We start from the raw sequence: 25,325 nt of genomic DNA, 5'->3' as shown, positions 1-25,325 counted from the left end.
CTGAAATATAAATATAATACTTATTATATTAATTACAAATATATTTTAATATATATATACAAATAACATTTCCATATTAAATATTTTAAATATGTATTTAATATAAATCCTGTTACTACTTAATTGTAGGTTATCTAGTATTCTATTTAATTTTTTTTCATATAAATATTTTAAAATAATTGTAAAATATTATATACATTATTGAAATTATTTCTGTATGTATCAATTATTAAAATGATATACATTATTAAACTTATGTATATATATACATTATTAAACTAAATGGTATGACATGAAACGTATGTGACCAAACTTATACAAATTGGCATTTCATACATACATAAAAATACTGTATATATATTTTTTAATATGTTAAAATCATACAGATGTGTATATATATATATATATATATTTTTAAAAAGTTATTTAATTTAAATATTGTCATTGACTTAATTTTATATTTAACTTTCTTATATATAAATACATATTTTTACATTATTGATATATTGTTTCAATTATTTATATATATATATATACATTATTTATATATATTATATATATAAGAAAGAAAGAAAATTAAATCAAATAATAATAGATAATAATAACCATAACATTTTGTTCAATGTAATTTCACACCCTTTCCTTGTTAACTAATATTTTTAATTATGTTCACCTGATTATGTTCAGACCAAATAACCAGTTCACCCAGTTCACCCAGTCTGTCTTTGACACAACTCTGTTCACTCAATCCAGCAGACGGTGCGTTCGATGACCGATTGATTTCCAATACTCGTCGCGCTCCAGTTATCGACAGATATGAACCACGTGAGCGCTCTGACGGTTAAAAAAAAGAGACGACCGTCTTGTCAGATTGAGGCGAAGCTCGTTAGAAACGCATTTAAAAAGGTCAGCCGGGTCGAATACAGAGCGACACGTACAGTCCGTCAGGGTGGCCTGCAATGAAGGGAAAGAAGACTAACGGCAATTAGCTTTGGGGAGAGAGAGAGAGGAGGAGGTGAAGTGAGGAGGTGAAGTGAGGAGGAAGTGAGGAGGTGAAGTGAGGATGCTTAATTAGGAGAAGCCGGCTGTATCCCCCGAAGGGAGCGAGCTCCGTGCACGCAGCTGGTCGCACCATCCCTCCGTCTCTATCTCTTTAAGAGCCGGGAGAAGGAGTGTGTGCGTTCGGTGTGTGTGTGTGTGTGTGTGTGTGTGTGTGTGTGGGGGAGGGGTATTGGCTGGGGTGGAACAGTCCTGTAATGAGCAGATTTTAGAGAGAGAGAGAGAGAGAGAGAGAGGCCCGAAAAACAAGAGAGGACATGACTTGGTGGAATTGGGATACAACAACAATCCAGATATTTTTTTTTTTAGGGGCGAAGCGCTGAAACGGAGAGAGGGACAAAGGGAAGAGGAATAATTCATCACTTCCTCCTTCGCATCCCTCGTCTCCGGGAGGGAGGCTCGTCTTCAGATCCGACGCCGGGCGGAGGGACGTCCGCTCTCTCTCCGTTCTGAGGCTGCTTCACGGATGTGTGTCTCCGAGCATCGTTCCGCAGGCCGACAGCGACGGAGCGTCTCTGATCCTTCATCTTCGTCTCTTATTATTTTTTTTAAATGGCGTACCAGTGCAGCAGCAGCAGCAGCAGCAGCATCCTCCTCCTCCTGCCTCCCTCTCCGTGTGCCGGTGCGGCAGCGGACGTGTGGATGCTGTAATGTCTGATTGAAGCTGAGCTCGGTCGCTATCGCTGCAACCGTCGCCTCCATCACCACCACCAGCGCCGCCGCTCTGTGGGCCACTGGGACTGCTGGGAAAAGCCTATAGGCCTCGCTCGTCTGGAGCGCCCCGCTGCAACCCCCGGGCCGAGGCTGACAGGGCCGGCTGGAAGGTGGAGGAGGCAGTGGAGGAGGAGGAGGATGAGAAGCGCTCCGAGCCCGCATGCCCGTGGGAAGCAGCATGCACGGCGGCTGCGTTCGCCGCTCCAGACCCGCCGCTGAGGCTGCTCCTCCGTCGCCAGGCGACGCTCATCCGGGCCGCGTCCTGCTGCATATGAAACGAGGAGCCGGTGTTTCTACATCCTAAACTAACCCACGAGGCCCTGCGCCTCCACGCCACCGGCTTCAAACGGGGCCTCCTCCCTTATTTTGCTCCTTCTGAGTGAACCGGACCTTTTTTTTTTCTCCTTCTTTTTTCGTTTCTTTTTTTCTTGACGTTCTAAGGAGTTGCCGAAACCTGTTTCATGCATGTCCACTGGAGGCAGGTTTGACTTTGATGACGGGGGGTCGTACTGCGGGGGGTGGGAGCAGGGCAAAGCCCATGGACGAGGGGTGTGCACGGGGCCCCAGGGTCAGGGCGAGTACGCGGGCGCCTGGAGCCACGGCTTCGAGGTCCTGGGCGTGTACACGTGGCCCAGCGGGAACAGCTACCAGGGCACCTGGGCGCAGGGCAAGCGGCACGGCGTCGGCGTGGAGAGCAAAGGCCGCTGGGAGTACCGAGGGGAGTGGACGCAAGGGTTCAAAGGTCGCTACGGGCAGCTGGAGAGCACGGCGAGCGGGGCCCGGTACGAGGGGACGTGGAGCAACGGGCTGCAGGACGGATACGGCACTGAAACCTACTCTGATGGAGGTAAGGGGGCTTCGAACCAGTAAGGGGGCTTCGAACCAGTAAGGGGGCTTCGAACCAGTAAGGGGGCTTCGAACCAGTAAGGGGGCTTCGAAACCAGACCGGCTTAGAGTCCGGTTGGAAGCGTCTCTCCTCTCGTTCGCCGAGCTGATATTCAGGCGGCAAGTGGAGCGACATCAAAATGCATCTGAAATGTGGGCGACATAAATACATAAATAACAAGTAGGTCACATGCACGCGTCGGATTACTGAGCCGGCCCACCGCGGCTCAGGGGGCCCGAGTATTGTAAAGTATTTGGTGTGATATCTGCCGTGACAGGAAGCTGCAAACAGGAGGCGGAGTCTTCATCTCCAGCATGAAGTGAATATTCAGTATTATAGAAAGTTTAGCTTGTAGTTTTTCAACCAAAAGCAGCCGAAGGTTTGAGTGTACCTGAACGCAACTGAGAGGAAAACAAATGACACGAAATGACGACGAAGCGATGCAAGACGACTACAAAGAGACGAAAGTACTGCAAGGAGACACAAGACGACTACAAAGAGACATGATGACGACAATGAAATGACTTCAAAGAGAAGCTACATGACGACAAAGAGACAACACAACTACAAGGAGACACAGTGACTACAAAGAGTTATAAGATGACTACAAAAAGACAAAATGACTACAAGGAGACACATGATGACTACAAAGAGACACAACACAACTACAAGGAGACACAACACAACTACAAGGAGACACAGTGACTACAAAGAGACACAAAACAACTACAAGGAGACACACAGTGACTACAAAGAGACACAACACAACTACAAGGAGACGCACAGTGACTACAAAGAGTTATAAGATGACTACAAAAAGACAAAACAACTGCAAGGAGACACATGATGACTACAAAGAGACACAACACAAATACAAGGAGACACACAGTGACTACAAAGAGACACAAAACAACTACAAGGAGACACAGTGACTACTAAGAGACACAAAACAACTACAAAGAGACACACAATGACTACAAAGAGACCACATGACTGCAGGGAGACACACAATGACTACAAATAGACACAAGATGACTACAAAGAGACCACATGACTGCAGGGAGACACACAATGACTACAAAGAGTCACAAGATGACTACAAAAAGATACACAGTGACTACAAAGAGACACAAAACAACTACAAAGAGTCACAAGCTGACTACAAGGAGACACAAAAAGACCACTAAGGGTGGAGCCACGTTTCTTTCAGTCTGGTGGTCTTGCTCTTGCGTAGAAGGTCTGGGGGCCTTCTTCATGTCGGTGGGCCCATGGCCTCATACGGTGGAGGTCTGTGGTCTTTGGCCGACTGACCGGCCTTCATCATCATGGTCATGATCATCATCATCATCATCGTCATTATAGAAACAGTCTGTTGGATTTTGAAAAACAGGACCCATTTCTAATATTAGAAACAAAGTCTCATCGCTTCGTCTGTTTAGACGTATTATTAAAAAACACGCCTCTCTCCCCTCTGCGTCGCACCCTCTGTCGCCACGGTAACGCGGAGACAGCAGGTCAGCTTGTCACCAGAGACCCCGCTCGCGGCTCTCCTGCCTCTCCGATTGGCTCTCTGCCTCTCCGCCGGTCTCATTTGTAAATCTAGGCCTGCACCGCCCGCCCCCCCGGATGATGGAAGCCAGGTCAATAAGTGATGCAGGTGGAATGAAAACACGGTGTGTGCGTGTGTGTGTGTGTGTGTTTGTTTGTCTGTCTGTGCTGCATTGAAGGCGGAGGCTCCCAGCGCGACCAGTAAGGCTCACATCCTCACACCCGCAACACAAGACAGTAAAACCTGAAACAAAGATGGTGAAGAGAGGAACACATTAAAAAAGACTGCGTCACGCGACAGCTCTGGTCCTCTCTTCCGCTCACGTGGAAGAACGCCGACAGATGAAGGCAGCACGCACGAGCTGACACAATTTACACCACCCAATACATGTGCAGTTTGCCACACACACACACACACACTGACAGGCCCTGTGAGTACAGCATGGCGCTTATTAAAAATGATAATAAAACCATATTATAGGACACATGCAGCCTCGTGACCGGTCCAACGGTTTGGTTTCAGCACCTCGGACAGCTCCCTTGAGCCGGGAAAGGATTTGAAAAGGAAGATGAATGTTGGTACATGAGATAATACGCAGAGGCAATATAAGGAAGATACATTTGAGAGAAAAATACAGAAAAATACCTGGAAATAAAAGAATAATTTGAGGCCCAATTCCACTAATGATATACAGTTTACTCTTAACTTCTATTAATTTACTCTTTATTGTAGGAACAGGACAAGATGCTATATAGAAGGTACAAAAGTTAATTTACTCAAGTGCAGTCCAATTTTAAAGTATTTCCATTTAATGCTTCATTATATTTTAGTTTTTTACTCCACTACATTTATTTGGTAACTCTACTTATTCTGCAGATTAAGATTATTATTACAAAAACAAAATTAACTATTATATTATATTATAATATATTTATTTTTTTATAAGTTAAACTTTATCAGCGGAACCATTCAATTGATGAACACTTTAATAATTATAATCCAATAATATAATATATATTATTCAGAAATGGTCCGTTCTGCACAACGAGCTCTTTTACTTTTGGTACTTTAAAGTATATTTTGATGATAATACTTTTGGGTGAATCCAGCCGTTCACACTACAAGTGACACAATTAATTATACACTCAAATAATGAAGGTATTTAGTAGTTTAGCATGCTTGTTGACGGACACTATTCTCCCAGAATGCAGTGCACACACGTCACGTGAGGGGCTTCAAAGCTGTAAAATAACAAATAAAATAACAACAATGGTGGATGGTGCTGAAACAGCTCCGGGAGCCAATGAAAAACAAACAAGCTCACAGGAACATTTTGGTTGAATTGTACTTATTATCCTAAATAATAACAGTACATTTAAACTATGTATTATTTATGTATATTAAAATATGGGACACGGTGAGTGAGTCATGTTTTAAAAATAAATGTAAACGTTGTCTACCAGGGTTTCACATTACGCATCTTATTTTGATCTTATATTTATCTTATTATTAAAAAGAGATTTATGAACTAACAGGAAAATGATGACGTCACTCATAGCCTACCTGTACACTACCTGTACTCTACCTGTAGACTACCTGTACTCTACCTGTACACTACCTGTACTCTACCTGTACACTACCTGTACACTACCTATAGACTACCTGTACACTACCTGTAGACTACCTGTACACTACCTGTACACTACTTGTACTCTACCTGTACACTAACTGTACACTACCTATAGACTACCTGTACACTACCTGTACACTACCTGTAGACTACCTGTACACTACCTGTACACTACCTATAGACTACCTGTACACTACCTGTAGACTACCTGTACTCTACCTGTACACTAACTGTACACTACCTATAGACTACCTGTACACTACCTGTACATTACCTGTAGACTAACTGTACTCTACCTGTACTCTACCTGTACACTACCTGTACATTACCTGTAGACTAACTGTACTCTACCTGTACTCTACCTGTACACTACCTGTACTCTACCTGTACTCTACCTGTACACTACCTGTACTCTACCTGTACTCTACCTGTACACTAACTGTACACTACCTGTACACTACCTGTACATTACCTGTACACTACCTGTACACTACATGTACTCTACCTGTACACTACCTGTAGACTACCTGTACACTACCTGTACACTACCTATAGACTACCTGTACTCTACCTGTACACTAACTGTACACTACCTGTACTCTACCTGTACTCTACCTGTACACTACCTGTACACTACCTGTACACTACCTGTACTCTACCTGTACACTACCTGTACACTACCTGTACTCTACCTGTACACTACCTGTACACTACCTGTACTCTACCTGTACTCTACCTGTACTCTACCTGTAGACTACCTGTACACTACCTGTACTCTACCTGTACACTACCTGTACACTACCTGTACACTACCTGTACTCTACCTGTACACTACCTGTACACTACCTGTACTCTACCTGTACTCTACCTGTACTCTACCTGTAGACTACCTGTACACTACCTGTACTCTACCTGTACACTAACTGTACACTACCTGTAGACTACCTGTACACTACCTGTAGACTACCTGTACACTACCTGTACACTACCTGTACTCTACCTGTACTCTACCTGTACACTACATGTACACTACCTGTACTCTACCTGTACTCTACCTGTACACTACCTGTACACTACCTGTACATTACCTGTACACTACATGTACTCTACCTGTACACTACCTGTACTCTACCTGTACACTACCTGTAGACTACCTGTACTCTACCTGTACTCTACCTGTACACTAACTGTACACTACCTGTACTCTACCTGTACACTACCTGTAGACTACCTGTACTCTACCTGTACTCTACCTGTACACTACCTGTAGACTACCTGTACTCTACCTGTACACTACCTGTACTCTACCTGTACTCTACCTGTAGACTACCTGTACACTACCTGTACTCTACCTGTACTCTACTACTTTCATTCCGGAGTTGGTAGAGACCAAAGAGTTCAAAGAGAGACCATGTTGGACTCACTGTGTCTGCTGGTCGTGTAAATAAGCAACTATTTGCAAATACGGTATAAAGTAAAGTGAAAACACCTGAATGTTGTGTTACCATGACAACCGGATCTCAAAGAGCTAGTTGTAGTTGTTAACAGTATTCTTTGATGTTATGTACAGATAAGTAATCAAAGAGCAACCTGTTACTCTGTATTCTTGTTTCTCGGTGGCTCCAGGACGTCGTTCTGGGACCAGAAAGAAAGTTTCCTTTCTTTTGATTGACTGTAGTTCCGGCAATTGACCCTTCGCTAAGTCCCGCCCCTAGAAACGCAGACCGGCCAATCATAGCGTAGCATCTTCCAGCTCTGACCACGGTCCGACAACTATTATATATTAATATAAATAGACATTTATATAATGAATATAACACTATTTCACCCGAAGGCCTGTGAAGCTACAACATATATACTCCCAATGTCAACCTCGTGGTTGTGCTGTAGGGGAAAAGTGAGTGGGATTCATCCTTTTTGGGGAACGTTGAAGGTAAACGATGATTCATCCTCTGGGGAACATGAATGTTGAGATACTCCACAAGCAGGGAACCACCAAACTCACGAGGATTCATCTTCTCCGTGAACGCCTGTGGAATCTGACTCCCGGTGTCTCCGCTTGTCCCTCAGGAACCTACCAGGGCCAGTGGCTGGGCGGGATGCGTCACGGCTACGGCGTGCGGCAGAGCGTGCCGTACGGCATGGCGGCCGTCATCCTCTTCCCCCTGCGAACGTCCATAAACTCCCTCCGCTCCGAGCACGGCCCGCCGGCTGTGCAGGAGGACGGCGGCGCCAACTCGCCCGCGGACGGGGCGGCGGTGGCGGCGGCGGCCGGGCTGGCCGGGAGCCCCGTGGGCCGCGGTGGGTTCGTCCTGACGGCGCCCAGCGAGGCGGAGCGCCAGAGGAAGAGGAAAGGCCGCTTCCGGCAGTCCATCCTGAGCGGCCTGAAGCTGCGGCGCTCCGAGTCCAAAAGCTCGCTGGCCAGTCAGCTCAGCAAGCAGAGCTCCTTCTGCAGCGAGGCGGGCATGAGCACCGTCAGCTCCGCCGCCTCCGACGGCCACTCCAACGCCGGCGAGGGCGAACACGGCGCCCCCGTGGACGCCACCGTCACCGAGATGTACGCCGGCGAGTGGCGGGGCGACCAGAGGGCCGGCTGGGGGGTCAGCCGGCGCTCGGACGGCCTGCGCTACGAAGGCGAGTGGGCGGGCAACAAGAGGCACGGCTACGGCTGCACCGCCTTCCCCGACGGCACCAAGGAGGAGGGCAAGTACAAGCAGAACGCGCTGGTCAGCGGCAAGCGCAAGAACCTGATCCCGCTGAGGGCCAGCAAGATCAGGGAGAAGGTGGACCGGGCCGTGGAGGCCGCGGAGAAGGCGGCGGACATCTCCAAGCAGAAGGCGGAGATCGCCATGTCGAGGTAACGCGTTTATGTTCCTTTTTATTTTATTTTATTCAGTCAACAAACGTTTAACGTGGACGCGTCTGGAGATACGAGGTTTTCACGTCAGGAAGGAAAACTGCCAATCTGAAAGTTAACCGAGTAACAAAGGTATTCTACCTCTGAGATGTAGTGACGGTATGAAGGTACATGAAGCACTCAGGTGTTCTCCACCTGTCCAGGATGAGCCACGCTCGTGGGAAGGCGGAGGCCGCTGAAGGAGTGGCCCTGAAGGCCTCGGAGGAGTGTCGCCTGGCCCGCATCGCCGCCAAGGAGCTCTCGCCCTCCTTCCACATCTACGGGAACGGTGAGTGGAACCCTGACCCCTGAACCCTGACCCCTGACCCTAATCCTATCCGCTAACCCCTGACCCTAATCCTATCCCCTAACCCCTGACCCTAATCCTATCCCCTAACCCTGACCCCTGAACCCTAACCCTGACCCTAATCCTATCCCTATCCCCTAACAGTGACCCTAATCCACAAGGACAGAAGGAGCCGGGGATCGAACCCCCGTGCCGTGTCACCCATACGTCATTTAGTGGGTGCTGCGTTACTCAAACAGATTAGTTTGTATCATTTGTGTATTCATTTATTTGTTTTGACTGACAACCAAGAAAGTAAAATTGTTTTATACAAAATATGATTATTTTTCTTTCATCTTTCATTCTGGGTTTTTTTTTGCTCACTTTCACGCGGCTTAATTTTCCCCCCAGAGACTATAAATACAACCAAAGGCTCATCGTCTACGTTTGTAATCAGTTCATAAGCAGCTCGATTCTTTCTAAAGAAACACATCAAACGTGAAGATTTACAGCCGAGCTCCATGTTTACATTAAAATAGAGGATTAAAAACCTGAGGATCAAGTTCATTCAGTTAGTTAATCCTCTATAAGCCTTGTTACACACACACACACACACACACACACACACACACACACACACACACACACACACACTCTGGTGCCCAATCGCCTCACTGTGTCCTCCTCCGTAGGGCTCGAGTGTCAGCGGCCTCATCACCAGGCCAACAAGGACCACGAGGTGATCTCCACGGGAACCGACAGCCCGGAGCTGTGCACGCCGGACACCACGCCGCCCGCGGCCACGCCGGACCTCAGCCCCGTGCTGGGCGCCTCCACCTCGCCCCCCCGCAGCCCGTCCGCACACGCCCACCGGCCCAGAAATGCTTGCTTCATGCGCCAGACCGCCGTGGATGACCACGGCGCCGCCGAGATCCAGGTGCTGGTGGAGGGGCGGGGCGTGGACCTGCCGAGGGGCGGGGCTAACAATTGGACCGACGAGGTGTATCCGGAGCGCGGGGGCAGCAGCCGCTCCACCACGCCCTCCCTCCTGGAGGAGCAGGAGGGGCAGATCAACGGCCACGAGCAGGCGCCTTTGCCCAACCACAAACCCCGGGAGAAACCCTCGGCCAATCACAAGCCGAGGGAGCACGCCTCCTCCTACCGAGCGTGGGAGCACTCCAACCAGAAGCCCTCCAAGCAAGCCTCTTCCAATCACAAGTCCAGGGAGTACTCGTCCTCCAACCACAAAACACGGGATCATTCCTCCGCCAATCACAACGCCTCTTCCAACTACAAGCCGCAGGTGCACATTTTACCCAATCACAAGGCCTTGGAACACAACGCGTCCAATCACAAGACTTCTGAGCATGCTCCTTCCAATCACAAGCCCCACGATTATATCTCCTCCAATCACAGCGCGAAGGACCACGTCTCGTCCAGCTACAACCCCCGAGAGCACGTCTACTCCAACCACCACCCGAAGCAGCACAACCCGTCCAACCACAAGCCCGGCGGCGAGCACGCCGAGGCCGACCAGCGGCCGGAGGGCCTCACCGGGGGCTGGACTGCCGAGAGCACCCTCAGGTGGAGCCCCGCCCACTCGCGCCTCACGCAGCAGGACGAGGAGAGGATGAGCGACTACACGGTGGACATGAGGCTCCAGTGTCCGGAATCGCAGGCGCCTCGGGGGCTGGGCCCGGAGTCCCCGGCCCCCAAGAACAACCGGCTGCGAGCCCGGGCCCTCCGGCCCGTCCGGGAGGGATCCGTGGACTCTGTGCAGATGCTGGACGACCTGAATGTGGGGGCGGAGCTAGAGGAGTGGCCGCTGCACAGGGACCTCACCCTCTCCCCGCCCCTTAAGTCTCAGCCCATCGCTGTGGAGCAGGAAGGAGAGCTTCTCACCCTCAAATCAAACTCAGTGAGTCCCAACGTGTTGGATCCAGAGTTAGAGACAATTAGACAATTAATTCACAATTTTATTCCAATTTTATGTGTGTGTGTGTGTGTGTGTGTGTGTGTGTGTGTGTGTGTGTGTGTGTGAAGGGGGGGTTGATATGCTTATTTGTTTTCATGCAGAGAGTTGGATGCTTCCTCAACTTATCGTCATATTAGGGGCATTAGTAAGCCAGGCTAGCAGTTTCCCCCTGCTTTCAGTCTTTATGCTAAGCTAAGCTAATTGCTCTCCTACTTCAATTTACAGACACGTCAATATTCTCGATTCCTTTAAGATAATTTAATTATAGTACATTGTAATGTGAGTATAGCAAGAGGCGATACTTATACATATATATATATAACAGCTGTCGCTTAAAATAGGTAATATAGAGTCATGTTTATGTTGTTTAATGGAAAGTTCTTAACTAGTTTATTTAAAGATTAAAGCCACATCGTGCAGGATTTAAACTGCAACGACGGAAAGTATTGAATCTGTTTTCGTAGTTTCTGACCGCTAAGGCTCATGGGTATTGTAGTCTTCAGAGCCATTCACCACACCGAGCTGACAATAAAAGACATGTAGTGTATGAAATTACCCAGGAGGCTCGGTGGAGGGTTATCAGAGATAAAAGTTTTGAAAAAGAAGATCCTGAGTGAGGAAAGAAATAACATGAAGCAGATATTTATGTAAAAGGTCGCCACATTGTAAGAAAAGTCAGATTTCCATGTCTTTTATCATTAATAGTTGCTGTATCGATTAATTTAAAGAGACAGGCGCGTCAATACAGGTGGATTCAGACAGACAGTAACATAAAAGCATGTAAACATCTTTTAGTAGACGCCTAAAAATACAAGTATGACCCTGCAAATGAGCATTACATGTCCCCTTTAAGTAGTAATACAGTGTAAAAAAATACTGTGTTACGTTAAGTAAAAGTCCGACACTTTTAAACAGCAACATGTTAAATTAAAGTATTAAAGTAGAAGTACACGTTGGGCAGAATGGTTTATATTATCACCATATTATTGGAATATCATTACCGATGCTTTTTAATTACGGAGGTGGAGGCGGAGCAGATTTTAAGTACTTTTATATGCTGCAGGATAAATTAATTTAAAGCACGGGATCATATTTTATAGACTATTAAAATACCTAAAGTGCAGCACTGTGGTCTGTAGGTTAGAAAGGATTAAATTAATCTATAAATGAGGGATTTATTACAACCAATACTTGACCACTTTGGTCTTTTTTTTGGTTTTATTTTCTATTTTAAGTCTGTTTATTCTTTAATTCATTTGCATCAACTGAACTTCTCCCCCTCCTCCTTCTTGTCTTTTCAGGGCTCCAGCTCCATCCTGGTGGTTATGGTCATTTTACTCAACATTGGAGTAGCCATTCTTTTCATTCACTTCTTCATTTAAAGCGTGCACAGGTTACGATCTCCTGAGACTTATTGATAACTACGGTATATTACATTATTACTTATTGAGACGGACGTGCTGCCTATCGGACCGGAGCCCAGGGTCACAGCGGAGAGCCTTTACTAATGTGTGCGAACCGGAGCCCCCCGGTTCGTTCCCTATTCCAGATGCGACACACGTGTTTAGCTTTTTGCCACCATAGAAGAAGAAGAAAGCGAAGAAGAAGAGTGCAGCTTTAAAACGTGTTCATGGGTGTCCAAATCAGCTGTATGGTTGGACACTTAAAGATGGAAACTGGTGGGTTTTTTTTCCATCATTCTAAGACAAAGAAAAATATAGCAACCCTTGTTTCCTGGTTACCGTGACAACCAAGAGCACGGCACACACACTCCATCCTAAACCCCCCCCTTTTCTGCCTTTTGACCCTTTCCCCTGTTGCCCCCTCCAACCCCTATTCGCACTACGCGCTATACGTACAGAACTATGCTGCAGGAGTAGATCCATTTTAAAGGGCTCCGTCATGACTCTTTTCTTTCTTCCACTACGGACTGCACACACGACCATTGCATGAGGCTGTGTGGTTTTTTTTGGGTCTTTGTTTCTTAAAAAAGTGCATTTTCTATCCCTTTAACATCACGGTTATGTCCTCGTTTCTTTTTTCTGTGTGTGCGCACGCCACACGTGGTCGTCACTTCCTGTCGCACACGCCCGTGTGTGTGCCGGCAGAGATTTGGAAGAGAAAAATAGATTAATAAAATTAGTTAAATATATATATATATATACATATATATATATATATATATCTAAATATATATATATGTATAAATGTATATTTATATATATATATATGTATAAATATATATATATAAAAAGATATATATATATATAAATATATATTTATTTATATATAAATATACTTATACATTTATAAAAATGTATATATATATATTAAAAAATATATATAATTCTTTTAAAATATATATTGATATCTATATATAATATATATATATATTTATAAATATAAATATATATATATATATATTTATACATATATAAATGTATAAATATATATATTTATACATATATAAATGTGTATATATATATATATATATATACATATATATATATATATATATCAGCCGCCACGCCACTTCACGTCCAATCAGAATCACAGAATCTGACCGTAATCAGATTCAACAGCGACCAACACCACCGCCCACAAAGTCGAGAAAAAAGCTCGAGGAACTTCCTGAATTTATTGTTGAGTGAAACACATTCGCACGCGAAAAGAAAAATGTATTTATAAAAATTTATTAAAAAAACATTTAAAAAAAACAAAAAACATACACATTTAACTGCTGACATACGGGGGAGGAAGGGTCCAGCCTTGCCCCCCCCCCCCTCCCCTTTTGTACAGCCTTGAGACTGTTATGTTATAACCACTAATTCTACTATATACGTGTACTTGTCATTATTATTCAAGTTTGTTACCTTTTTTTTTTGCAGTTTTTTGCAGTTTTTGCAAGACGGAGAGAATGCCGAGTGCCTAGTATATTTATTAATTTTAAGTTTATTTATTTAAAACTACCCCCCGCCCCACACACGCACACACACACGCACACACGCACACACACACACACACACACACACACACACCCTGAAAATGGCATGCACTGTTTTGTGTCTCTCCTCTTTTTGGACCAGTCAAAGAGGGGAAAGATGGGGTTTCTATACGGTGTCATTTACAGACACGTTTTTATTTATTTTTTGGGCCGGATGAGATTTTTTTTTCCAGCATGTTTGTTCCGCCTGCTCAATCTGGTGTCAGTCTGTGAGTTTATTCCCCCCCCCCCGCACCTCCCCCTCGTCTCTCTTTTAAACCCAGCAACACTCGGTGAGACTAGGTGGAGGAGCGGTGTAAAAATAAACGCTTATATAGCTTTTTAAAAACTCTCCCGTGGATTATTACCGAAACGGTCCCCGAGTCTACGAATGATGTAAAAAAGAAACTCTCTGCTACTGTATGTTTTATACTTCGCACCCAGTGGCATCTTCATCGTCATCTTCGTCATCATGTTGTGACATCATTGCATGCCCGAGCATGCTCTTTCTTACTCTTTTTGGTTCATGAGGTTGTTTCGAAGTTAATGTGGAGAAAATAATGAAATGTTTGAAATTAACGTGTCCGGTGTGGTTTATTGAATTCAATCCAACAGTCCAAAGTGGTTATTGTTAGATTTCACAGCGTACTTCTTATTATAATCTCTAGATAAACAAACAAAAACAAAAATCAATAAACAGTAATTCTATAAACTGTTTCTCAATAGATTTGAGAGACAATTTACTAAATCACAACACGTGTCACTATTAAGACATAACATTAACTGTGAGAGAGGTACTGTTACTGCAGCTGATAATATTATTATATAATATATATCTATATATTTAATTTTTAGGATATGTTTGATGGAAAAATAATAAAATAAATAATAATTAAATCGACATGATTTCACTATATCTTTACAAATAGTTGTTTTCTGCCATACTGCATATATATATATATATATATATATATATATATACACACATATATATATAATTCAATATATCACCTTATTAATCTTTTAATATGTACTATTATTTAAAGCACATGTATTCAAAACGCATGTAGCAACAACTTATATGAATGGCTTGATATGAATTTAATTTTTTTTTATTAAAGTCCATGCTAATACCTACATTCAAGGTTTATTTACACGTTTTAATATGTGCAAGATTAACAGAGTGTTTAAAAAAAGCAAAGGTAGTATAACTGTCCATCCACCAGTAGTGGAAGAAGTACCGGATAATTTAAAAGCAATACATTATAAACATTAAATACAATATGGTACTACTAACTAAGTAACTAACTGGGTGGAGCCTAGTTTAAACTATATATTGGCACAAAATAGAAATGCTCATCAAAATACATCATCAAATGTGAGTCCTTGAGTACCGCGACTGACCAATGGCGTGAAGCTCCACCGGAGGAGGCGGGTCCAGGTGGCTCCTCCTCTGTTTTTGAGAGGCAACGAGGAATATCAGAATATAAACAAAAGGTTTGAAGTAAACTATTTCTAAATGTCAGCATTATTTACAAGATGTATACTTATATAATACTGATTATAATGCTGCAACAGCGACACCTGCTGGATAGACATGGAAGTGCTGTTTGGAGGCAACACGCAACATTTTTATTTTATTTATTTATTAAGCTTTTACAGCAGAGTCCAATTTTTTTTAGATTCATGTTTCCTTTTTTCATTACATCTTAATTTTTGTAATTTGTTTTTATGTAGTAGTGGGAAATGTCCACCAGAGCGCTTCAACCACTGGGGGGCGCTACAAATGCACACCAAAGAAAACACATGAATCAAACTATTAGTTTTTTGTCCAATCAAGCAGATAAAAAGAGAAAAATAAATATTGATTATTAGATTTTAGAGCTGAAGAAAAGTTGTTTTTTATTTTTTAAACGAGTCTCCTCTGAACTCCAACTTATTATATATTAAATGAGACGTTACTTCCAATGTGGAGGTACAATAAACTAATTTATCAACACTTTAAAGTCACAGACTACAATAAACTGGTAATTTTATAACAAATATCAGATCAAAAAGATATTATTTGTAAAACTTTGAATTCATCCTTCTTCCACAACATTTCACAACAATTTTATTCACATTTAATCCACCGAGAGCCAATAATTTATCAATCTAACAGCTTGTTTTTTTTTGCACAATTCATCAAAAGCTGAAATAAAACCCGATGTGCACCGGGCCGGCGGTCCCACCGCGGTGGTCCTGAGAGACGGAGGCCTCCTCGGCGACAGGGTGGACGGCGTCGGGGCCGGAGACGTTGACGAAGGACAGGTGGAGGTGCTGCTCCGCGGTGCGCAGGCCCAAGTATGTGGTGTTCAGGTCGACCAGCGAGAGCAGCAGCAATGCACCATTTATGACTTGAAATGAAACCTCAGTGCTCCATGTTTGACAGGCTGGAGGGATATAGGATTATGGGATGGATGCATTTGTCTTCATGTTATTTCATAGTATATATGCAAGTATGTGACAGAGAATGTGTATTTATACATCGTTGCCGTTGTTTTTTTGTTGCACTGAAAATGTTTAACTATCGTATTATAATTTTTTTATTCAACTTGGTAGGGTCTCCCATGGCAACGGGTTTCGGGGGGAGAGTCCAGACTAAGAGCGGTTCAAAGAGCAGGCGAGATACGTCACATGATTTAAGTTGTTATTAAACTGTTTGACATCTCTGTTCCTGACTGGTGTATTTTCACCTCATGACAACGTCGCAAACATCTGCCTCAGTAATTTGCAGCGCTTTAAAAGACATTTTGAGTGGCTTTAAGCTTGAGTCCTTAACTTTTAAAGGAACTATTAGCAGTACAACTTTAAGATGTTCTCTCCATCTGCGCACATGGAGGTCAAAGGTCACGGCTCAACACAACTGGAGGCAGTTAAAACACGTATTCTGCGGCGAAATGACCCTTTAATGTCCACGACAGCATCTTGACAACAGAGAATGAAAGAAAACGGCATCATTGAAGATTCCGGTTAGAAAAGGAAATCATTTATTTAACGTAACCGCATCAGCAGGTCAGCTGCACCGCGTGGTAAGTGGAAACCAAAGACGTCAAATAAATGAAAAGTCATGTTTTTACTTTTCAAACGTAGTGCATTAAAAAGAATAAACTACTCAGGTACAAGTACCTCCCAATTGTACTCGCTAAATATACTGGTTACATTCCAACTCTCATTTTATATCACTATTAATTAAATAAAAACGTTGTATACATTAAAATATAATATAAGAAAATAAATACATTTATAATTTCATCATGGGAACTGCATATTCACTCAAAAGCAATAAAATAAGATGAGCGAAACGTTCATAATCACACATGAAGGAAATCAGGAGCAATTGTTCCGGGTATAATAACATAATAATATAATTATATAGTATAGCAAACCTTGTTGTGTTCATTATTGTATGGTTTTATCTGTAAATGAGTAAAAATACAGTAGAGAGAGAAACACTTCCCCCTTCTGTCATATTTAGGAAAAATACAGTATATGTAATAATATATTTAATAATATATTAGTGTTTCTGTGAATTAGAAAACACATTTTACTTCAAAGACTTGAATTTAAGACAAATGAATTTAACAAAAGCAGAATAGATTTTTAAGTTTATAAATATGAGTGAGAACTCTTTTGCATAGAGATGATCTATTCAAGGTATACTAACATAGTAATATAGTATAGTAAAAGGTATATTGTTATTTATTTATATTTATTATATTTGTATTCTATTATTTTATGGTAATGGTGTGGTGTTATCTGTAAATGAGTGAACATACAGAGAGAAACACTCCCCCCTACTGTCATATTAAAGAAATATATATATATTTAATAATATAATAAAGTGTTTGTTTGAATGTTGTTCAAACTAACCCATGGGAGCAGTTTACCTCCACCCCTACCTCGGGTTGTTTTCTGCGGGGCTCCATGGGTCGACCTCCGGCATGGAGCGGCCGTAGCAGCAGCGAGCTCCGCGGCGGCGGCGACGGCTCACTGCGCGGCGGCTTCCGGTGTCCGTCCGTCTGCTGGAGGATGGCGTCCGGCTTCAACCGCATCCCCTCCGCCACCGGTCCTCCGAGTCACAAACACACCGACGGTTGGCAGCCTCGCGCCGAGGGCGGCAGCAAGAAACACCGTTAACGAGCTCCGGTGAGTTATGGCGCTTTTTTTTTTATTATTCTATATGCTATATTCTATTTTTTTTTTTTTTTTTTTTTTTTTTTGTGCGAGGCTCCAGCGGAGGAGGTGGATTTTTTTTTTTTCTTCCTCCCTGCAGCTCCGGGGAGGCCTAGTCTGATCTGGGGTCTGTTCGCTGCTCCGGGGAGGCCTAGTCTGATCTGGGGTCTGTTCTTAGCTACGGCCTAGTCTGATCTGGGGGTCCGTTCGCAGCTCCGGCGAGGCCTAGTCCGATCTGGGGTCTGTTCGCAGCTCCGGGGAGGCCTACTCCGATCTGGGGTCTGTTTGCAGCTCCGGCCTAGTCTGATCTCGGGTCCGTTCGCAGCTCCGGGGAGGCCTCGTCTGATCTGGGGTCCGTTCGCAGCGACGGCTCGTATCAAACGACAGGAAAACAGAGTTTATTGTGGTTCTTCGGAAAAGTCGCTAGTTTAGTGTCGTAGTTTAGTCACAAAGTGGTGTTTAAGGGGCGGAACAATCTAAGTATTAACACGTTTAATAACGTAAAATAACGGTTGATAATCTCGGAAGGAAGTCCGGTTGTTTAGGTTAGTAACGGCCAGCTAGCGGTTAGCGGTTACGCTAACGTCCGTTACGTCCACAAAAAGAAACTATTCTGTTAAATAAACACGCGGGGAAACAACAACACGTCAGCGGATCAACACCTCGGATACTTAAACACATTTGCATCGCGCCGCTGACGTTTAAGGCGCATATTTGACAGAGAAAAGAGGGATTATTACGCGACCGGTTGCGCGTTCCAGGCTATAGACGGAGCCCAAATCTGTTTAAAGCGTTGTTCTCTCTGCTGGTGTGTGTTTTTATTTCATTTATTTTTTCTTGCGGGTTTCCGTTTACGGGAAAGTGCGTTGGTGCTGCACTTGTCACCGTGTTTGTTTGTTTTAAACCGGATAATAATACGTGCATGGTACTTTTTAAGATTAACAAGCTGCAGGCCTCGCTAAACGTCGGTGCGGTTTTTTTGTTGTTTCCGTTTTAATTTGTCACAACAAACGAGACTTGACTGACACCGGTTTCACGGTAGTCCGTTACCGGTTGCAGCAGCTGTAACCATCCGCCTCCCGAGTTAGTGCCCCTGTCTCTCTCACGGTGGAAACCGGCAGCTCTATTAGCTCTTTCTTATTAACACCCTGCGTTGTGTATACTTTTTTTTTTTTAAATGGTATATATTGTAATATAATATTGTTGTGTATGCTTTTTGTTTTCCTCCCTTTTTTAGATTTTCTCAACGGAAGTGTGTGGACACCAAAATAGCACTCAACTCCCCTTAGTGTGCTGGTTACCATTTAAATATATATATATATTTTTTTAAACCACATCCACCCTTTTCAGTATAGAGTTGAACCCCCAATACATGCGAAGTGGAAGGATGACGGAGGCGTGGCAGCAGCAGCATGCGGTGGCTCCACCCTCGGTTGTGCACACGCTCCCCCAGGGAGCCGACAACCCTCTGGGCTGCACGGTGTACGGAGTGGTCCTGCAGGCGGATGCCTCCCTGCAGCAGCCGCAGCACGGCCAGCAGCACGCCGTTCAAGCCCAGCAGCCCTCCCTGCAGGTAGGGGGCGAGAGAGGGCACAAGTGCGGAGCCTGTGGCCACGACATATCCCACCTGGCCAACCCCCACGAGCACCAGTGCATGGTGAACCAAGACCGCTCCTTCCAGTGCACCCAGTGCATGAAGATCTTCAGCCAGGCGACGGACCTGCTGGAGCACCAGTGCGTGCAGGTGGAGCAGAAGCCGTTCGTGTGCGGCGTGTGCAAGATGGGCTTCTCCCTGCTCACCTCGCTGGCACAGCATCACAACTCGCACGGCAACGGCAACAACCCCATGAAGTGCTCCATCTGCGAGAAGACGTACCGGCCGGGTTCCGGGAACGTCACCCCGACGTCGTCGGCCGCCAACCCCCAGCAGCCGTCCACCGGCGAGACGTCCGGCGGCGACGCAGCCATCAGCGCCTCGTCTCCTCCCTCGTTCGAGGCCTCCTCGCCGGACCGGCCGTACAAGTGCTCCGTGTGCCACAAGTCCTTCCGGCACTTGTCGGAGCTGACGCGGCACGAGAGGGTGCACACCGGCGAGAAGCCGTACAAATGTGACACTTGCGACAAAAGCTTCAGCCAGTCCTCGCACCTGGCGCACCACCAGCGCACGCACAGCTCCGAGCGGCCGTACAAATGCGCCGTGTGCGAGAAGAGCTTCAAGCACCGGTCGCACCTCGTGCGCCACATGTACGCGCACTCGGGCGAGCACCTCTTCAAGTGCAACTTGTGCGAGATGCACTTCAAGGAGTCGTCGGAGCTCCTGCACCACCAGTGCCAGCCGGAGGGCGAGAGGCCTTTCCGCTGCGGCTCCTGCGGGAAGAGCTTCAAGCGCCCGTCGGACCTGCGGCAGCACGAGCGCACCCACTCGGAGGAGCGGCCGTTCCAGTGCGAGGAGTGCCAGATGAGCTTCAAGCAGCAGTACGCCCTCGTGCGCCACCGCCGCACTCACAAAAACCCCGCCGACCGCCCTTTCAAGTGCAACCTCTGCGACAAGGGCTTCCTCCAGCCGTCCCACCTGCTCTACCACCAGCAGGTCCACGGCATGGAGAGCCTGTTTAAGTGCGCGTCCTGCCAGAAGTCTTTCAGCCAATCGGGGGAACTGCTGCGGCACAAATGCGGCGGCGAGGTGGAGAAGCCCTACAAGTGCGACGTGTGCGGCAAGGGCTACAAAAAGAACTCCACGCTGCAGCGCCACCAGAACTCTCACTGCACGGAGAAGCCGCTCAAGTGCTCCCTGTGCGACAAGCGCTTCGTGTCGTCCTCTGAGTTCGTGCAGCACCGCTGCGACCCGACGCGCGAGAAGCCGCTCAAGTGCCCCGACTGCGAGAAGCGCTTCCGGTACTCGTCGGAGCTGCAGCGCCACCGCCGGGTGCACACGGGGGAGAAGCCGTTCAAATGCGCCAACTGCGACAAGAGCTTCAAGCAGCGCGAGCACCTGGCCAAGCACCAGAGCGTGCACTCGCGGGAGACGCAGTTCAAGTGCGTGTGGTGCGGCGAGCGCTTCGTGGACCTCACGGCGCTGCAGGAGCACACGGTGCAGCACACCGCCGAGGGCGAGAGCTTCCCCGAGGCTCAGTGCATCCCATGAACCGAACTGCTCTTCAGCCCCGGGCAGCAGCCGTGACATTCGACCCTCGAAAAGCAATGCGCGCGCCAGCCTCCCATTCGTAGTTTATAACACGCACCCATTAATTATGTTTTAATGGTTTATTTGTTGTTGTTGTTGTTGTTGTTGTATCAAGACTGAATTCATCCTCATCCCCCCCCCCCCTTTTTTTTTTTTTTTTGGAGTAAATGGCTTCGTTTTACTTTTGGAACACGTGGATTTAAAAAAAAAAAAAAACTTGAACATGACGGAAGAAGAAAGAGAAAATCAGGCGTAGGATGAGGAAGGTTGAATGAAGGCTTTTGATCCTGTCGAAGCCTGGAAGGAAACCTCCAGGAGGTGTGTGTGTGTGTGTGTGTGTGTGTGTGTGTGTGTGTGTGTGTGTGTGTGTGTGTGTGTGTGTGTGTGTGTGTGTGTGTGTGTGTGTGTGTGTGTGTGTGTGTGTGTGTGTGTGTGTGTGTGTGTGTGTGTGTGTGTGTGTGTGTGTGTGTGTGTGTGTGTGTGTGTGTGTGTGTGTGTGTGTGTGTGTGTGTGTGTGTGTGTGTGTGTGTGTGTGTGTGTGTGTGTGTGTGTGTGTGTGTGTGTGTGTGTGTGTGTGTGTGTGTGTGTGTGAGCTCCTCTGAAATCCATGTGCCTTTTTTTAAAAATTTTTTTTTTTACCGATCACTTTTGTGTGTTTCTGTTAATAATTATGTCCAGTTTAGGCCCCACCCCCCACCCCCCACACCCCCATCCGTACGCAGCGGCCCGGCTTGCGCAGCAGTATCTTTTTCACATACTAGATCTTAGGTAGTGTCATCTTGTTTGTGCATGAATATTTATCACACTTTAATATCACTGTTGTATTATAGGTTTTTTGGTTTTATTTAGGAGGGGAAAAAAACATCCTAAGAAGAAGAAAATAGTGGATTTGTGAACAATGTATAGCCCGTGTCCTAAGAAATATGTGTCGTTGCATCTTTGTATTAAAAGAAACAAACATAAAATGACGTCTAGGTGACGAAACCTAACCGACCGTGTCACACACACACACACACACACACACACACTCGACATGTGCAATAGAAACATGCACAGTGTAATATTTATGACTACTGATTCGTGGCATAGTCTACTCTTGTTATATTATATAGATTTGTGTGTATATGCTCATGTAAACATTGGAAAAACTGTATAGTGCTTATGTTACCTGCTTTTTTTGTATTCACTTATGAATGAGCTTGCAGAATTTTTTATTATTTTTTTGCAAGTGTTTTTTTAGTTTCAGTACCAAACACAGTTTGACCTCCGACGACCTTCAACCCGCCACAAACTAGCTGTGTTACTTATATATATATATATATATATATATATATATATATATATATATATATATATATATATATATATATAGACATCTAACAAGAGTTATATTCTTTTTGTGTTATGTTTTTTTTTTTTTTTTTTAAACACGTCAGCAGATTAATCCGAGTAGCCTCAAAAAAGTTGCGGTTTTATGTGTTTTGATTTTTATGTCGGGCATAAAGTAAAAACGTGTGTACTTTTAGTTTACCGTGTGGATTTCTATATTCACAATATTTGCAGTATATTTAAAAGAAGTTTTATTTTTTTTTTGGAAGTTAGAAAGGGATTGGGGGGGGGGTTATGTCCCGGTGTGTCTGCTTCAAAAACCCTCATAGCGAGTGTTTATGACGCGCTGCATTTACACACACGTGGATATCCAATATAGACTCCTGTTCATACTGTACACAGACGATTAAAATAAACCACCCGTATGAACAGAAAGGTGCTCGTTGTTTTCATCGCAGCGTGTTGACTCTGATCAGCTGCGACTGAGGATCGTTTTACCATTAAACATGAAGCGTTTTAAATATTAATTTGTCAATTCATCGTTTTGTTCCGTAAAATGACAGAAAACGTTTTTTTATTATTATTATTTCCAGTTTTTAAATCTAAATTTGGTTTACAATCATAAAAAAGGAAAATGCAGCAAATAAAACACCTGGAATTAGTAAGCAGTTGAAGTTTTATTTGAAAACAATATGAATTGATTAGCAAAACTATTTAAATTATAATGTTTTTTTCCCTCATAAAAGCAGTTTGTGACCAGATTTATTTACCTATTAAAACAAGTTGACTTTAAACTCTTACATTGTACAACAAGTACACGATATGTATACAATATTGAAATTGCAAACTAATATTTGCTTGCTGCGCTTCATTAAAATTTAAAATAACAAACAATATTAGTGCATCTTAATATATTAATACAAATATTTTAGCCGATGTCAAAGATGTTCATCTTGATTTTCAGGTTACTTTTTTCCCTCTTTATTGAACAAACTTAGAAACATAGAGAAAGGTTGAACACGGTATTAAACTAATTATGTGTCTGAGTAGTAAAAAATATATATATCTTAAACAAAACAAAGAAATAATTAATAGTAATAAAATAAACAATATAATAAATTGATATAAGAGGTCTATACATTATAGAATATTCAAAGTATTAACTTGTACAAATGTAGACATCCTAGTAGTTATTTTTGCAGATTTAAATATACATTTATTTATTTATTAATGTGACTATATATTAAATAAATATAACTGACTTCCATTTTTAAAAAGGCTGTCAAAACCTTTTTCTTACACAATTGTTTATTTGACTGGAGCAAAATCCTGGATTTATTTTTCAAATAAGGTGAACTAAATATTATTATCGGTAACGGCTGCTTTTAATGTGGAGGGATTAATTGTTTATTGTGTATTTGTGTATATATAATTGTTAATAGGAAGTGATACTTACGAGATAGTTATGGGATAAGTCAAATCATTACATATTGAGTCATAATCATGAGATAGTGAGTCATAATTATGAGATAGTGAGTCATAATCATGAGATAGTGAGTAATTATTATGAGATAGTGAGTCATAATTATGAGATAGTTAGTCTTTAAATATAGTAAGTCATAATTATGAGGTAGTAAGTGATCATTATGATAGTAAGTGATCATTATGAGATAGTAAATGATCATTATGAGATAGTAAGTCATAATTGTGACTTACAGGATCTTTATTTTTGTCATCACAGTGCAGAAATGTGCTTCCATAGTTATGTTATAAAGATAAATATGTTTTTGTCTGAACCTTTTTGTTTCCAATATATTTGAATATGTTTAGCGATGCACATTCATGTACATCACACACGTGTATTTATGTGCAGTTAAATATTCTAACACAACAGATTATTTATTTGTGAAGGTGGGGAACATATATATATATATATACATACACACATATATATGTATATACAATAATATAGTATATATAATAAGAAAGAAAATAATTAAATAAATACATAGAAATGTATATATTTAATTATTTTCCGGTCGCTGAGCCCGGTGATTCACATCCGGGTGATGTTTACCGCAGGAGGGAAGAGCTTCCCGGTTCTGCTAACGAGCCTCCGCCGCCCATCCGATGAGATCAATACATCGCCGATACCGCTGATCCGCTCACACGCACACACGTTATCGATAACCTGAAGCCCTGGAGGCGCTACGGTCACGGAGAGCCACGTGACCGCGCGCGCGAGCTGCTAACGAGCCTAACGTTCATGTCGCGCGGACTTCCCCCGAGCTCGGATATTTCTACGACGAGGTTAGCCGGCTAGCTTTAGCCCCCGTTTACTGATTCACCAATAAATACTATTTCGTGTTTTAATATTCAACTGTGTACAAATGCACACGCACGCGCGCGATGTACGTGAATGTGTGAGTGTGTGTGTGTGTTTGATGTATTCGCGTTTTTGTGTGTGTTTTGGTTAAGTAAGCTAGGTCAACGTAACTAGCTAGTTAGCGTTAGCTTCAGTGCGCGTGAACGAGGTTGGTCGGTTTAACCCGCTAGTTACGGTAAACCAGTGGGTAACTAGTCGGGCAGGTGTTAACTAGGGGCTCGTTGAGGGGCGTC

At 44.0% G+C, this 25,325-nt stretch overlaps 3 protein-coding genes and 1 long non-coding RNA gene across 6 annotated transcripts in view; 3 read left to right on the top strand and 1 right to left on the bottom strand.

Annotated features, from left to right (window-relative positions):
• The first annotated feature begins 1,199 nt into the window (after positions 1-1,199).
• On the top strand, positions 1,200-13,104 carry si:ch211-146m13.3 (junctophilin-3). 2 transcript variants are annotated; one of them, XM_034529473.1, is made up of 6 exons: positions 1,200-2,620; positions 7,909-8,695; positions 8,899-9,023; positions 9,713-10,170; positions 10,558-10,938; positions 12,297-13,104. In XM_034529473.1, exons 1-6 carry the CDS (start codon positions 2,239-2,241, stop codon positions 12,375-12,377), a joined length of 2,214 nt encoding a protein of 737 aa, XP_034385364.1. In that variant the 5' UTR covers positions 1,200-2,238; the 3' UTR covers positions 12,378-13,104. The 2 variants fall into 2 exon arrangements, with proteins under 2 accessions (XP_034385364.1, XP_034385363.1); XM_034529472.1 differs by having other exon boundaries at positions 9,713-10,938.
• Positions 13,105-16,074: 2,970 nt separating this feature from the next.
• Positions 16,075-18,028, bottom strand: LOC117728701. Its single transcript, XR_004609244.1, has 2 exons — positions 17,920-18,028; positions 16,075-16,410 (listed from the first exon to the last, which is right to left on the bottom strand). It is a non-coding gene; the product is annotated as an uncharacterized LOC117728701 (long non-coding RNA).
• On the top strand, positions 17,868-21,762 carry LOC117728685 (zinc finger protein 319). Of its 2 annotated transcripts, none has more exons than XM_034529475.1 (2): positions 17,868-18,166; positions 19,431-21,762. In XM_034529475.1, exon 2 carries the CDS (start codon positions 19,566-19,568, stop codon positions 21,336-21,338), a length of 1,773 nt encoding a protein of 590 aa, XP_034385366.1. In that variant the 5' UTR covers positions 17,868-18,166; positions 19,431-19,565; the 3' UTR covers positions 21,339-21,762. The 2 variants fall into 2 exon arrangements, with proteins under 2 accessions (XP_034385366.1, XP_034385365.1); XM_034529474.1 differs by having other exon boundaries at positions 17,870-18,166; positions 19,544-21,531.
• Positions 21,763-24,774: 3,012 nt separating this feature from the next.
• The window catches only part of LOC117728692 (casein kinase II subunit alpha'-like), a 14,658-nt gene continuing 14,107 nt past the window's right edge, over positions 24,775-25,325 (top strand). The window contains exon 1 of the mRNA XM_034529483.1: positions 24,775-25,016. The gene's annotated coding sequence lies outside the window, so the exon portion shown is untranslated. The remainder of the gene's footprint in view (positions 25,017-25,325) is intronic.

The sequence above is a fragment of the Cyclopterus lumpus genome, chromosome 3, assembly GCF_009769545.1.
Source record: "Cyclopterus lumpus isolate fCycLum1 chromosome 3, fCycLum1.pri, whole genome shotgun sequence".
Classification (NCBI taxonomy): domain Eukaryota; kingdom Metazoa; phylum Chordata; class Actinopteri; order Perciformes; family Cyclopteridae; genus Cyclopterus; species Cyclopterus lumpus.
The sequence above is the reverse complement of the archived record's forward strand: the minus strand, read 5'-3'. Positions and strand labels throughout refer to the sequence as shown.

Coding starts and splice junctions, on each gene's coding strand:
- si:ch211-146m13.3 (XM_034529472.1), top strand. CDS start 2,239: ATGTCCACTGGAGGCAGGTTTGACTTTGATGACGGGGGGTCGTACTGC. Junction 2,621..7,908: donor TGAAACCTACTCTGATGGAG/GTAAGGGGGCTT, acceptor CTTGTCCCTCAG/GAACCTACCAGGGCCAGTGG. Junction 9,024..9,712: donor CTTCCACATCTACGGGAACG/GTGAGTGGAACC, acceptor CCTCCTCCGTAG/GGCTCGAGTGTCAGCGGCCT.
- LOC117728685 (XM_034529474.1), top strand. CDS start 17,874: ATGTTGTTCAAACTAACCCATGGGAGCAGTTTACCTCCACCCCTACCT. Junction 18,167..19,543: donor AACACCGTTAACGAGCTCCG/GTGAGTTATGGC, acceptor CACCCTTTTCAG/TATAGAGTTGAACCCCCAAT.